At 48.1% G+C, this 14,276-nt stretch overlaps 3 protein-coding genes across 3 annotated transcripts; all 3 read right to left on the bottom strand.

Annotated features, from left to right (window-relative positions):
* Nucleotides 1-41: 41 nt before the first annotated feature.
* H310_05843 (hypothetical protein) lies at nt 42-1,117 on the bottom strand. Its single transcript, XM_008870678.1, has one exon. The coding sequence runs from the start codon at nt 1,106-1,108 to the stop codon at nt 140-142; it is 969 nt and encodes a 322-aa protein (XP_008868900.1). The 5' UTR covers nt 1,109-1,117; the 3' UTR covers nt 42-139.
* Nucleotides 1,118-1,835: 718 nt separating this feature from the next.
* On the bottom strand, nt 1,836-3,010 carry H310_05842 (hypothetical protein). The gene is made up of 3 exons (XM_008870677.1): nt 2,435-3,010; nt 2,218-2,376; nt 1,836-2,168 (listed from the first exon to the last, which is right to left on the bottom strand). The coding sequence occupies exons 1-3, from the start codon at nt 2,967-2,969 to the stop codon at nt 1,984-1,986; spliced, it is 879 nt and encodes a 292-aa protein (XP_008868899.1). The 5' UTR covers nt 2,970-3,010; the 3' UTR covers nt 1,836-1,983.
* Nucleotides 3,011-12,332: 9,322 nt separating this feature from the next.
* H310_05841 (hypothetical protein) lies at nt 12,333-13,919 on the bottom strand. Its single transcript, XM_008870676.1, has 2 exons — nt 12,568-13,919; nt 12,333-12,508 (listed from the first exon to the last, which is right to left on the bottom strand). Exons 1-2 carry the CDS (start codon nt 13,902-13,904, stop codon nt 12,418-12,420), a joined length of 1,428 nt encoding a protein of 475 aa, XP_008868898.1. The 5' UTR covers nt 13,905-13,919; the 3' UTR covers nt 12,333-12,417.
* Between the last annotated feature and the right edge of the window lie 357 nt (nt 13,920-14,276).

Genomic DNA, 14,276 nt, shown 5'->3' with positions numbered 1-14,276 from the left:
TTCCACTGTGAAGATTTTTGATAAAAACAACAGCAAGTACTCGAAAACATGTGAAAAGAACGTGAAAATTTCATCGAAAACATTCCATTTTCGGTATATTTTTCACCAGTTCCCACCATTGTAGAAATTGCGAACGAACTCATTGCAACCTCCACTTGGACTTGACCTCTTTCGTCATGGCATTGTACGCTTCCTTTGTGTCTGCTCGCTCGCAGTACGCGTTCGAAGGCAGGATGTATGCAAACACCTTCATCACGTCGTCCTCGTCTTTGCCGCCGCACGACACGCTCAGGTCGTTCGCAACGTGCTGGGGGCTTTGCAACTTGCCCCGCACTGACTCGGCGAGTGCTTGGGGCCCACGAAATTGCCGGCGCACTAAGTGGGGAATCAGGTCGGCCTTGATGCTGGCGATGTGTTTCTTTTCATGCAGCAGGTCCAAGACCCAATGGGGAAAAATGTACACGTGGGCATCGTACAGGTCCGTGTGCATGTTGATACGCGGTCGTCGCTTCAGCAGAGCCAACGGCATTTCCACGTCCTCGTTGCCTTCCATGTCGTCGTTCGCAAAGATTGAATGCGCGATGTGCACGACACGCGAGTCCGCCTCGACCAACCCGATGCAATCGATCATTTCCCGGTCGCGACGTGGTTTCTCCTTGGACTTGGAGCCCTTCGTAGGCTCTTCGACCATTTCCTGCTTGAGAAGCATCGTGACGCTCGCGTCATTGATGCGATGCAAGTCAGCCACATTCTGCAACACGCAATCTGTGACGAGGTCGCCAGCCACCACGATGAAGTCCGAACGGATGCGGTCCGCTACTGCGCGCAGGGCGTCCGCAGTCTCACCTCCATCACCTTCGACAGCAACCACATCAATTCCAATCTTGCCGCCATATTGACGAAGCGTGTAGTCGCAGATTTGATCCTTCATTTCCGTTGTCGTGATCACAAGGACATCCGAGAAACCTGACTTCTCCAACAATGCGAGTTGGTAGTACAGGAGCGGGTGATTGTTCACGGGGAGCAGCGGCTTGGGGGTCTCTTCTGTCAGAGGGTACAGTCGAACGCCGCTACCGCCGGCAAGGATCACTGCTTGGAACTCCGCCATCGTTTGCCACGGAAAATGCAACAGGGTTGGTTTGCCACTGAATATTAACCGGATCCGGATAAATAGGTAAGACGTGTTTTGGCTCTCGCTGTGCGCGACAAGCGCGGGTCGAACACTATGCGACCATGACCACGAAAGGCATCAATTGCCCCATTCCGTCCAACTCCTGGAGCTCCTTTGTCAAACGTGGGATGTCCTGCACATAGCGGTGGATGCTGGTGGTCTAAACCCTGCGCTCCTCGGAGCCTGCTGATCACTTCCAGGAATATTATTGTGGCCATGTTCGTTGTGGAACGGGACATGTGTGTACCACCAACAGCTACAAGTACAGGAAAATCTACGTGTTGGATTGCTGGACGAGCGTTGCAAACGTAGAGAAGCGATCAACTCCGACGCGACAGCACGTCGGTAGTTGGTTGATGCACTACCCGCTTCCAAGGCATCCACAACTACTCGATCTGTTGACATATCTGCAAGTGGATTTGTCATACGCTTCTAATGCGTCAATAGATGGCATACTGGCCTGGAACGAGGCACCATTTGGGTAGCGTAAACGGCCCAGCCGTGGTGGGTCATCTGTGAAGACCTCGTCGACGGGTACTCACCGAATCCGTGAAGAAATACCACATGACCGCCCCGAGCAACAATCTCTGTTGGCGAGACATGGACGTAGTGGAGGACGTCGCCGTGTTCCCCGTAAAAGTTCCTGTCTGTTTCGCCATGTTCGTGCATGAAGAACGTCATTCCAGTGTTATTCCGCCTCTACATGCAGCTTGGTGGCATTCACATTCGATGGCTCACTTGAAGCATATACATTATTAGGCAGGAATGTCGGGAGTGGACTTTGCTCGATATTGGCGACGATGCTGCACGCTTCATGCAACGAGGTCAAAGCGCGACGTCAGCCACGACGTGATGTGGTTGTATACGGCTCCGCGGTTGGCTTCGTTCAGGAGCAAGTGACCCATGTTGTCGAATACCTTGAGCTCTTTGTCTTGACTCGCAATATCGTGGTGATACGTTTCGATGCTGCGGAGGCACACGACCTTTTCCAGCGTGCCTAGAGCCATATGAGTGCGTCGCGGTCCCAGCACAATTACCCAACGTACCCACAACAATCAACACGGGAAGAGTAATCGAGTGCTTCAGCTTGTCCACGAGGTCAAACGCCAACAAGGTTTCGTTGCCGACACGGGTAGAAAGGTGCCCAGTTGTGATGAGATCGTCCTGTTCTCGTGCGGCCAGCACATCTGGCTCTGCCGACAAGTCTACACTGCATTTTCAAGCAATGCCACTGCAAAATAAGGTTCCAAAAAATGACCGTACCGCTCACTTTCACCCCAGGCACGACGCGCCACGTCGGACAGGTATTCGACAAGACAGATCCAAAGTACGCTTGGATGTTAAGCGTCAGAGTACGTGGAACGTTGATGGCGGGGGCGCATAGGACAGCCGCGTCAATTTGATGAGTCTTTTTCAGCAACGTGAGATTCGCGACAAGCCCCCCAAATGAGACCCCGACCACAACAATCGATTTCACGTTCGGGTGTGTTTCCTTGAGTTCATCCTTAGCGAAGTGGACAAGGCGGTCCACGTCGTCCACGACATCTGTGTATCGATCAAAGTACCCGCGTTCGCCTTCGCTGCGACCATGCCCGACGTAATCCATCGCGTAAACTGCAAAGCCAGTCAAGGCAAATGTGTTCAAGAGGTCGTTGTATCGCGACGAGTGCTCCAAAATGCCATGAAGGAACACCAGCAAACCACGCAGCTCGGTCTGCTGGGGTACATGCTTCTGGTACCACAGCCTTTGGTTGCGGTCATTCACAAGGGTCCCAGTCGTGTGCGCCACTTCTGCCATCGGTGGTGCGTCTTCGAAATTGATCGTTCGATGTAGAAAACGTCGAAATATGTTATCCGGATTGCTTTTCATCTGAGTCACAAATTGATGGAGAAATCGTCGACAACTTCAAGAAGTATAACCTCTGCCAAATCGTAGGGGGAAGTTTTATGTGCTTATCTTTCTATTCCAGGTCTTATCCGGATGTTCATAAGAGCCAACTATTATGCAACATGTCATCCTATACGTACTAATTCCAAGACGAGATATCGTTCTTGCTTGCTCCTACTGGAGTACTACGAGGCGTTACAGTACATGCACAGGATTTTGCATGCCTATTATGCAATCATCAAGAGTGAAATAGGGCAGGTGGCCAAAATTTGCTTTACCGCGATTTTACCGGATACCATTATAAAAATGTTTTCTCTTATATATCAGTGTTGTACTCCCTCCGTCCCACAATATTGTAATGGCGAAACTCAGAATTGTGATATACGGCTCCTTGAATAATTTTTTGCCCTGTAAAACATGATGTTGACTGTTAGATTGTACAAAAGTGTCTCACTAAGGTCCAAAACACACCATGGAGGAATCGATGAAATTGGACAGCACCATTCGATTCAGGAGGGGGATTCACCCCGACAACCATCGTGAACATCGCTTAGGACATCAACGAAGTTTTCCAGCTCGTCCGGGTCCTCCAAAACCAGATTTTCGAGTTGCGTTGAAATCCCGTCGAGCTCCAACGTCTCCATCAACTCGACCAATTTTGCAGCCTCCAGTCGATCCATTCGGTCACGACCAACATCTTTTGTGCAGGCTCAAACACATCTCTCGGACAGAACATATTTCAAGGCAGCACTACAAGCTGCGCATTCTTCTCCTCGGACATGTGAGTCATCTTGTACGTGTTGTCTCCACGAACTTTGAGTATATCGACTAGGTAACACTGAAGCGTCATGAACCTTCGATCCAATCGCTCCAACGGGAACGCTTCATACGCTTCCATGGGACAGGAGCCCATCAAGGGTCTGAGCAGCCTTTTGGTACTGCAAAGATTGAATTGCAGCGAAGAATCCGAGGTCCAGGAAGTTGGTGTCCGGGGAATTTGACGGCTGCGGCGCCAGAGTAATCGACCACCCTTCTTCTTGAAATGATGCTACTCCTTTGATAGTTCGGCGTAGGACCCAGTCACATCCGCACGGGCGTTGACTTGCTGGTTCAGCACTGTTCGACCGCCAGATGTCCATTTCGCGACAATTTCATTTATCCACAAGGTACGAACAGAAGTCATCCTTTGTAACCTTGATGGCCTTGGTTTCAGGTGAGCCTGCTGGGCGGCTGATGCTGGATCGTTGCGCGAGCACCGCCTCCACAATTGGCCACAACCCAATTTTGCCGTTCCACGAAGTACAGGTCTTCAATGAAGCGCGGCTGTGTGACAGCGGCCAGAAACATCGCTTTCGTGACGAATCTCTTGCTCCTACATTTGCGCTCGGGCTCTGCCTCTCCGGGAACAAAGTAGTGCTTGCGAGCGGATTTTGTGATGTAGAACCACTTCTTGTCGATATGAAGGTAGTTGAGAAATTCGTTGAAGTATAGGTCTTGCTTGATGAAACTGATGGCAAACCCGTGTCAAACTTGACACGTGTATACTTGTTGGCCTCAGTCATCAATGAACGGATTGCATTCGAGTGAGCTTGAAAGATCCCTTGCTTGAGGTACCGATGTAGGGTTCTCGACTGATTCCAACTTGAAATGCTAGCTTGCATATCACAATCAGTAGTGTACCAGTTTGTGCAGAGATTGCTCTCAACGTTGTTTGATTGGCAATTGGAGCTCTCAGAAGTTTGGCTTTGACCATTGGCAGTCTTGTTGAGTACTCCAGTACAGTACTTTTCAACAACGTTTCACGCAATACTGCTTCACGCTCGTTGCTCGTGAGGTCTCGCCTTCCTGTTTCCATTTCGTATATGATGTGAATTACTCCAGAGTATTGTCTGTTCTGAATTGTTGGTTTTTACTTGTAATTGTATGGGCGTCTTGCAGTTGCATTTTGATTACTTGGATGCAAATTTTGAGGTGCCGAGTGCATCATGTTAAAGCTCTTGGCGCGCTCTTTCTTGTAGTCCAATCGAAAGTGCCGAATTCAAATGGGGCGAGAAGGATTCAGTTTCAAATTTGGCATACTTAATTATCAGACATGTACACCCTCCTCAAACTCGAGCAAAAATTGCGGGACGTAGGGAGTATCGATTTCGTAGGCCATGTGACCTACGCCAAATGCACTCGGTTCGTTGGTATAATCTCTATTGTCCTCTTGATATGAGAAAGGTTTTGGTGGCACCCTTATCCTTGTCCCCATCCTCAGGTCTATGCTACAAAGCGCTGTAAGGATATGGACAAAGATTAGAATGTAATGTTTTGGACTCTGTCCTTCTCCTCAGCCATAGAACCATCCGGAGAACTGTATTCGGAGCTACACATTGTGCATTCTGCATCAATGACGGTCACCCAGAAGGAGATCCTTTATCTCTGCATTGCGGCTAAGACTAAAAGCCAGCATCTGCTTTTTCTGAAGCCCATGGCCATGGTTGTTGGTGAGAGACCACTCGTACTTGACATTCGGTTCTCCCTGGACATGATGTCGGACGCAAATGCAGTCCTTGACTTACGCTTTGACGTGGCGCATCAAAGAGTTGGGCTACATCCTTGGCTTGCCAGAAGTGGTGATTACCAACAACCATAACAGAGCCCATCGTGACGAGCCAATGTGTATCCTTCTAAGCCTGCTCACCTTTCTTGTCGGTTTCACTCCATGTCACGATTGTTTGGTCGGTCACGCTCAAGTCTGTGTGATTTATTCCTCCACGTTGTCAATGAGCTCTACAAGCACTGGGGTGGATTGCTGTACTTGACCGAAAGCTCGTCGAAAAAATTATTGAACACTACAGCAGTGCTGTTGCTGCCCGTGGAGCCCCCTCGAAAATATTTTTGGCTTTATCGACGGCACCACGGTCCAGACATGCCGCATTGCTGCGACGGGACATGGAGAAAATTTGTAAAAGCTAACATACAGCGGCCACAAGCGTGTCCACTGCTTGAATTACCAGTCTGTGTCCGCCCCTGACGGAATTTGCGTGCATTTCTTTGGCCCAGTTGAAGGGCGACTGCATGACACGACGATGCTTCTTCTGAGCGGGCTCATCGATTGCCTTAGTCGATACTCCTCTGTGTATAGGGGAAAAATGTTGTATGGTGATCCGGTTTACAACTCTGGTCCGTAATGTTTGTCACATTGACTTTTCGATTAGCGGGATTTTTCTAATTTTGGCTGTATTTTCGATCTGATTGGTGCAATCGAAAGCGCAAGATATGCACTTTGATTGGCTCTTTTCAGAACAAACCAATTCGTTTTACTTCCCAAGATATAGACCACCAAAGTGGCGGGAGCCAAAGCAGCTCAACATTTTGACCTGTCTGTCACTCATTCATTTCAGAATTTCCACTCGCTTAAGACACGCACACGCATCCCACGAGCCCTCTACACACTGCCACAACGCCAGCGTTGCCATGAGCCCATTAGCTGACAGCGTCAAACACACAAAGAACCTCACGGCTGACCAGAGGCGCGAAGCCTATGAGAGCCTCTTAGAACTCTCTGTCGGCGGCAAGCTTCCGTGTGGGGCTTTCAAGGCTTAGTCCCAGCTGTATGACTTCCACTGGCGTACCATAGCTCGCTTGTGGAAGCAAGGACGCAGCTCCTTAGTCGATGGACGCGCCATCGCCGCGATCGGGTCAAGAGACAAGAGGTTTTCGTGCAACAAGACAATGCCAGCCCCCACCGAACAGTCACAACATCGGCGCTGGAAACTCGAGGCGTCCCAGGCATCAAGATTGCAAATCAACCACCAAATAGTCCAGACTTCAATGTGCTCGATTTAGGATTTTTCTAACTCTATTCAAAGTCTACAGCATCAAAAGTCTACTCGTTCGATCGAGGAGCTAATTGGTGCTGTAGAATGCGCGTTTGATGAGTTGCCTGTTGATACGCTTTCTAAGACTTTCATCACACTTCAGAAAGTTTTTGAAAAGTGTATTGAGGTGCACGGGCGCAATGACTACAAGCTTCCACATATGAAAAAAGGTTCTATCATAAAGAATTTGTCTTTGTTCAATGTTGAATGTGACCCTTCCAGCATTGAAGAGGCATTGTTTCGAATGGAATGCCGCTTTGGCGACGAATCTCACTTGGACGCTATGGTCAATTGCCCTGATGAAGTAATTTAATTCGTTCAATAAAAACACATTAAATTCACCTCGTCCAATATGCGTTGTTGGATACACATACAAAACCCAATACACTTCGATCCGAGACTGTATAATGAAACCAAGTTAAAACAATGGCTCAATCTTTATGGACCAGAGTAGTATGGTATTTTGCCATATTTGATTTCAGGTTTCAAGGGTTCGAACTGGTCGGCGAACAAAAAGAATTCAACAAATGGATGAGTCGTGTGAGGCAGTCCGTCGAGAGGAATTTCAAGTTGTTGAAATCGTTATGGGCATTTATTTTGTACAAAATGTTGTCGAAGATTCGCTTGCCACCCGTGGCAAAAATCGTGCCTGTTTCCATGCTGTTAACAATCGCCACTGCTGCTATTTTGGTGGAAGTCAAATCAGTCACTACTTCCATTGACCCCTCCAACATTACAAGAGTACTTGGACACATTAGAAATTATTGAAATCCAATGCAGCACAAATGTAAATTTAAATTTATCCAATACAGCCTTAAGCAGCTTTGACATGGTCTCATATTGTTGACAAACTTAATCCCGTAGGATCTGACGATATTCTCTCTTTTCCTCGAGCTCCTTTTCGAATTTATCTCCTTGGAACTGAAGTTCCGCTTGAGATTGTTCATGCATGCGAGTAAACATCTTTTTTGAGTTTACCTCAAAAAAGATGTTTACTCGCATGCATGAGTTTACCTCCTCCATTGCCACCTTCGTCTTCTTCTCGCCCTCGTTTGCGCTTGCCCATGGACTCCATGGCCTCGGTGCGAATTTGTTGACCCATTGCAGCGACATGTTCAGCACCATCGCGTTGGTCCTCTGCGCGTCGGAGCTCTGCATGCTTCGAGTCGTCGTACGCTGCAAAAAGATCTCTTGAAGTGCCTTGGCGACTGCGCCCCAACGCTCCATGACGAGTCCTCGGCTGACTTGAAATCGCATTTCCAAAGCGACTTGACGTAAGAGCATGATGCCGTCCTCCTCGGTAAAAATGCGACGTTTGCCACCGCTGTTCATGGGTTGTGCCTGATGCGATTCTGGTGTGTGAGGTTAAGGATGGTTGTCCGTACAATTCGCCATTTTCACTGACAAGGAATTGAGTTCTGCAGTTTCCGTAATTTGTGCAGGGACACGCCGGATTTGTCACTTCTTTGTGGGGGTAAGGATAAGAATGAGTGCCAAAATCTTTCTATTGTTGTGTGTATTCAAACTGGAGCGACGTGCCGAATGAATTGACACGAGAAAAAGAGCAGAACAATAATCACACGAATCCACCAATCAAAACTAAAGAATCCAATCTCATCGGCAAATCAAAATAGTCCACTCCACCCGTATTTACTGCGAATTGATGCTTACAGAGGGTTGGCTTGAGCCCAAAGTCGCCAGTGCTTTATACGCTTGAACCCAAGACGACACAGTCTAAGTGGACCCGTGGCAGAGCCTCGCGGCATCATCTCGCTACATGCCAAAGCAATATACTCATACAGGGCATGCATGACCGTATTTCTCGAAGCATGTTGTCTGCGGACAAAGTCGACGATCAAGTTAAGGGACGTTACACGTAACTTTCTATGTTATACAAACACATCTAAAAAATCGATAGAACTAATTGACCAATGGCCACTCAGGTCCGAATTCTGACTGACAGGAAATACCACAAAGTGGCGATTTCTCTGGAAGATATTACTCAATGCGTCTGTCGTGCATTCTTCGTCGTAGTTCTTGCGCTTAAACAACACCCATGCAAAATGCCGCCGAGTATCGCCAAGCCCATCGAGCCTGCGAGTGTCGATCCTTGCTTGTGCACTATAGTGCGCGCCACTTGGATAGGACACCCCTAGTCTTTTGCGTCTTACAGTCGATAAATTGCTTTGTGGTTGAAACAAAATACACCGAAGCAATCGTAAGACGAGCAAACCCAACCTCCAAGCGCTCCTTCACGACATAAATTAAGGTACTTCCGTCATGATGACGTGACCACTCGCATTTCACTATCGTCCACAAAAATTTGATAGGTGAATATCGGAGTGACTTGGAGGTGTGAAACAATTTCAGGCATCTTGCCTGCGCCATAGTCGCGAGAACAAGCTTAACAGTATCGGCAATGTGCTTGACAATTCGTTCGCATACTTTCACTTGCAACTTAACCTCGTTGTACGGAATGCTGTAATTCTTGCAAAAATTGGTCAGTGCTTACCTGACAATACGGTGTATTGTCAGGTACACTCACTAATTTTGACATTGTCCATCACGAGTTTTCCCCATGGCATCCAATTGGCCAAGCAAAATACCAAACCATCAACCGAAGCATAGGTGGTTGAACATTCCATGATGGTCCTTGGGTTCTTTTACGCCACTTTCCGCCTTGAATTTTTTTGGTAAGCGAATAGCTTGCAATTTTCTACACCATCGTCTAAAATTCAGCAACAAAGCTACTTCGCTGCCCCTTGTGTTTAGCTCCACTTGCAATTCCCTCTCGTCGTTTGTGTCGTACTTGCTGTCTTGGGTGAGTGCATAGTGATGGTGAATGTAGGATTCGTCCAAAAAAATCTCCGGTGCTGCTTTGTATGATATAATGACATCAAGCAATCTCAATGGCCATCACCATTTGACGACATTCAGAAAGCATGGAGCTTCTACCATGTGTCCAATGTTGCTGACGTGCTAGGTACTCCCAGTGCTTCTAAAATGTGATTCGTGAGAAAAACACGAATGAGCATATCTACCCAAATCTTTGAATGTGGCGTCCAAAGTGTTGTAATGGAGTTGGACCATGCGACTGCAGTCAAAGGAGTAGCTGGCCATTGTCTATGTACTATAAAATAATTTTCAGAAATATCCAAAGATTATGTGTTGTACCTTTCTAGGTTTTTGCGATGTCATGTTTGTAAAATGCGAATCCGCTTGCTTGGGTTTGTTTCGTGATGTACACTGGAACTACTCGTACATTTGCATTTGTACGAGTAGTTCCAGTGTACTACGTGACTGAGTTCGACGACATCACCAACGTTGTCGATGCAATTTCGTGGACCCTGCACGGGTTGTTACTTTCTTCCATTGACGAATCAACCCTAATTGACATGTAGCCCCTGAGATATACGACGAAGTACTTTTATTTTTACTTTGACGTCGAGTGACGCATTGCGTCACGCGAGCAGTTGAAGGACTCGGCAAGGCAATTGTGTCCCAAATGAAAGTATTTTGTTCCGCGGATGCCTGTAGACAACGACAAAGTGAGAGCTTCCAGCTTGTGGTCATTGGAAGGATCGGCATGTGCTGCTGAGCACATGCAACTTGCCAAAGCTTTCTGCATTGAGAACTTGTGAAAAAATTGCAATAGTACGTATCGGAGTGAAGCATTAAAAATCTTCCATCGCCGAACGATAACCTGAAAGGGTTTGAAGTGAAACCTTGGCTATCTTGTACTTGTAAAGGACAAATTCGGTGAAGTCTACGTAGTCAAAGATGGCAAGGTTGATTGTGCCGTCGGTGTTCACCATGTGTGAGCGGCCGGACTCTCGAAGCCAAGCCACGATCTGGTTATCTAACCCCACTGCGATAGCCCTCCTTTGAGCTCATGGCGAGGCAGTTGCCTCGCAGTTCCTGTACTGTTGTTGACAGCTGGCGGGACGTGTTGGTTTCCGAAGGATCATGTGTTACATCAGCCAAGCTTGGGTCTTTGTTGCCAATCAATGGATACAGGATTTCCGTCCGACGTTTTTGTGTACATTGGAATTTTTTACTCCTTGACTTGCATTTTGTATTGAAATTACATCTAAATGAACAAAAAGTCGGGCGCTTCGTCCGACGATTGCACTTGTCGCATTTGGGGGGATTGGTGCTACAAGGCATCCTGCTTCTTCGGTCGCCACCTTGATGCCGCCTTCACTGACATGTGGATCAAAGTTGTCAAGGAGCAAGACAGACGGGGCGCGAACTTGTGGCTTTAACACAGAACGGAGATAGTAGGCCCAAACCCGAGCATCCATCCAAGCTTTCTCTTGGACCGCATAGTAGTGCCCAATTGGAAATGAATCAAAATCGCTAGTTTCAATATGTCCACTAGGAACGCCACGCATAACAAACAAAATTGGTAGCTTCTCTCCATTCGCCCTGACCGAAAGCACGGCGGTCATTCTGTAGGCGTGCTTCTCCACGCTTGAGATCTTGGAGCTGCCACCACGTACGGCCCACATCGCGTTCGGTGGCATTTCGTAGTGCATTCAAGTCTCATCTACGTTGATAACACAATCAGTCGAGAAACCACTACATGCGGCATGGAAGTCAAGAGCGAACTCCGCCCAAATTTGGTCAAGGTCCTCCTGACGTCGTTTCGCCTTGACAGGCTTCTGGCGAGTAAATCCATGACGGGCGCAAAAACGCTGAAGCAAGCGTAGAAGAGACTGGTAGTAGCCACACCGACGCTGTTGAATATTTGTCGAACCAGTCGTGGTGGTGCCGCTTGAGGTAGTTCACGAGGTGTGTGCATGTCACTGCCCTATCGGTGTTACGCATGTGTGACATGTAGGTTGCCAAGGCCTCGGTGTTGGGAATCTCTTCGGGTCTTCCGGCACCGTCGAGGTTAAAGCGCATTAGGTTACCGTTGAATGTTAAAAGGGTGGATTTCTGCAGGAGCCATCGCGACAGGTTGCTCTTGGGGATACCAGTGGCTGCTTCTAGCTCACGTGTTGACGCTTTTTCGAGACGTGCAACCTTTTCTCGCTTTGTCGCATGCCTGTATCGCCGGCGAGGCTTCTCGTGTTGACTTACCTTGTCTCGTTGTACTGACTGTGAGACCATCGAAAAATGACTCGAATTCGTGCAGACATTCAAATTTGCGCCAATATATCCCGCCAACTCAGTATTACATCCAATCAAAACTTGTGTGCTTGTATTGTGCGATATTATTGGTTAAAAAAACAACACTGCTTTTCAACTTCGGTGTCCCTTAAAATCCGTCGTTGCCTGTACTTGAAATTTGCATACTGTATGCTGTCCGACTTTTTTGCACTAACGTAACATTCGTTTTTTCATTTTTGTTGACAACTGGGACGATTCCGTCTGCGACTTCATGAAATTCATATTTCGAACGTTGCTGTTCGATAGAAATTTTGATTTATCTCGAAATTGCCAACATGCGATCAAAACAATGTTGAGCAGCCAAACGACTCGGACGGTTAGGATCCCTTTGCCGCCTTGTACTCCACGCGCATCTTGGTGAGAGTCGACGACAGCATTTGCACTCGAATACGGTCCTTCTCTTGCAACCTACGCAAAGCAACAAGTCATTAAAATCTCTACCGCAGTTTTGAGCGCGCAACACGCACAAGTCGATTTTCCACTGCTTCCTCGTCTGTGGAGTTGACACGTCTGGTAAATTCGACTTGATTGCCTTCATGAGTTCGTTGGACACATCGCACGTGGCCAGCATGCTGATCTGGGGCTTCACGTCGGCGACCAGCATCTCATGGACACCACCAAGTTTGAGAGAAATCTGCTGTTGTGGCGCGGGCTCCATCGCGGGTGGCTCGCGTGCGATCACATCCGCATGGGACGCTACAAGCTGATGCAATCGCTCCAAGAGTTCTGGGATGGCATATTCCGACGGTCCGTTGCTCGAGTATTCGATCATTGACGTCGCGTAGTTGTGTGCCTTCATCTTGCACCCAGGGGATGGCCGTGTTGAAGCAGCAAAGCGCTTGGCGCCGCAGCAACTGTAGCAGCTGTCGTCATTACTTGTTGGTTCGTGCGGGTCGTGGTAGTAGCATTCGTTCAGTTCGGTGCCAGTAAAGTACACGCGGCAGTCAGCACAGTACAAACACTGCAGCGCGCCCCACACCTTCCAGAACGCTTGTCGCGTCGGGAACGATATTGTGAGCGACTTGACCCATGCATCTAACTTCCAATCTGGCTTTGCTTCATGGTGTGCGACGATGTTGCCGTGTACCCCAATCGACAACTTCGCACGTCGACATGAAAGGAATTTTCGATGTCCAGCGTAGTACACCACAGCGCAATGTACACAGCACTCGACAGCGGCGTGAGGGCCAGAACTGATACTGTTGCTGTCATCTTGCTCTTTCAGGGCCGACACAATTCGTTGCAGCCGCTTCGAGTACAGTTTGTGGCACAGCTTGTCCTTGGTCGCTTCGATCGCGTCAAGTTGTTCTACGGAGCACATGGCGGCAATTTTGTCGAGAATCGCGTCGGATATGCAAAGCAAGTCGCCTGGCATACCCACGACCTCTTCCAAGTGCTGACTGATGAACGAAGCGCACTCGGAGACGAGGAAATCCATCTGAAGAAAGTCCGACGAGATCAAGATGGACGTCACGTTGTCGATTGCCAACGTCGACGTTGATTTGTTTGCGCCGTCAGAATGGATATACTGAAACAGCCACTCGAAGATGCTCACGTCGCAGTGCACCGAAATGTCAATGTCTTCGTGCGTGCTCGCGTCGTTGAGGTACGCTTTAAAATACTTCATGTTGTCCAAAAGGAGCACTTTGTTGCACACAAAGTCCTTGTTTACTTTGCGGAATTCATCGCACACATGGATCACAATCGTTTCCTCACTCGCCGCGGAAAACTTCTTGTGTTTGTGGCTTTCATCCTCCGTGGCGCCTCGCTGGGACGTCGCCGACCCCCGCGCCGACTTGGACATGATTGTGCCGGTTTGTAACCGGACACCATGGCGTCTGAAAGGTTATCCGAAATATGGATACATTTATCGAATTTACTCGAAAACGAGAAAAATATACTACCTCTGTTCCATATTACTGGCGATATTTGAAAATCTCACATTTTCCAAATTACTGGCGACATATCATTCTTATTGGCTAGAAAAGATGCATACATCGACTTTATTGGATAAAATTCCCGAGTTTGCTGGAAAATCGGCACTTGGGATAACCGATAGCGGCTCACCGCCGCGTAGCTGCTTCGATAGAGCTGTGGATATGCGCTTCCTAGAGGAAACGATGCGGGATGCGATAAGCAATTAGGAATTAGTGACTAGGACTCTCAAATGTGGAGT

Source organism: Aphanomyces invadans, assembly GCF_000520115.1.
Source record: "Aphanomyces invadans strain NJM9701 unplaced genomic scaffold supercont1.10, whole genome shotgun sequence".
NCBI lineage: Eukaryota > Oomycota > Saprolegniomycetes > Saprolegniales > Verrucalvaceae > Aphanomyces > Aphanomyces invadans.
This window is presented reverse-complemented; position numbering and strand designations above follow the sequence as displayed.

Bases quoted from the DNA above. Each gene is read 5' to 3' on its own strand.
- H310_05842 (XM_008870677.1), bottom strand. From the start codon at position 2,969: ATGGCAGAAGTGGCGCACACGACTGGGACCCTTGTGAATGACCGCAAC. The intron at 2,377-2,434 runs GTACGGTCATTT...AATGCAGTGTAG, and splicing joins GCCTGGGGTGAAAGTGAGCG to ACTTGTCGGCAGAGCCAGAT. The intron at 2,169-2,217 runs GTACGTTGGGTA...ATATGGCTCTAG, and splicing joins TCCCGTGTTGATTGTTGTGG to GCACGCTGGAAAAGGTCGTG.
- H310_05841 (XM_008870676.1), bottom strand. From the start codon at position 13,904: ATGTCCAAGTCGGCGCGGGGGTCGGCGACGTCCCAGCGAGGCGCCACG. The intron at 12,509-12,567 runs GTGCGTGTTGCG...TGCTTTGCGTAG, and splicing joins AAGCAGTGGAAAATCGACTT to GTTGCAAGAGAAGGACCGTA.
- H310_05843 (XM_008870678.1), bottom strand. From the start codon at position 1,108: ATGGCGGAGTTCCAAGCAGTGATCCTTGCCGGCGGTAGCGGCGTTCGA.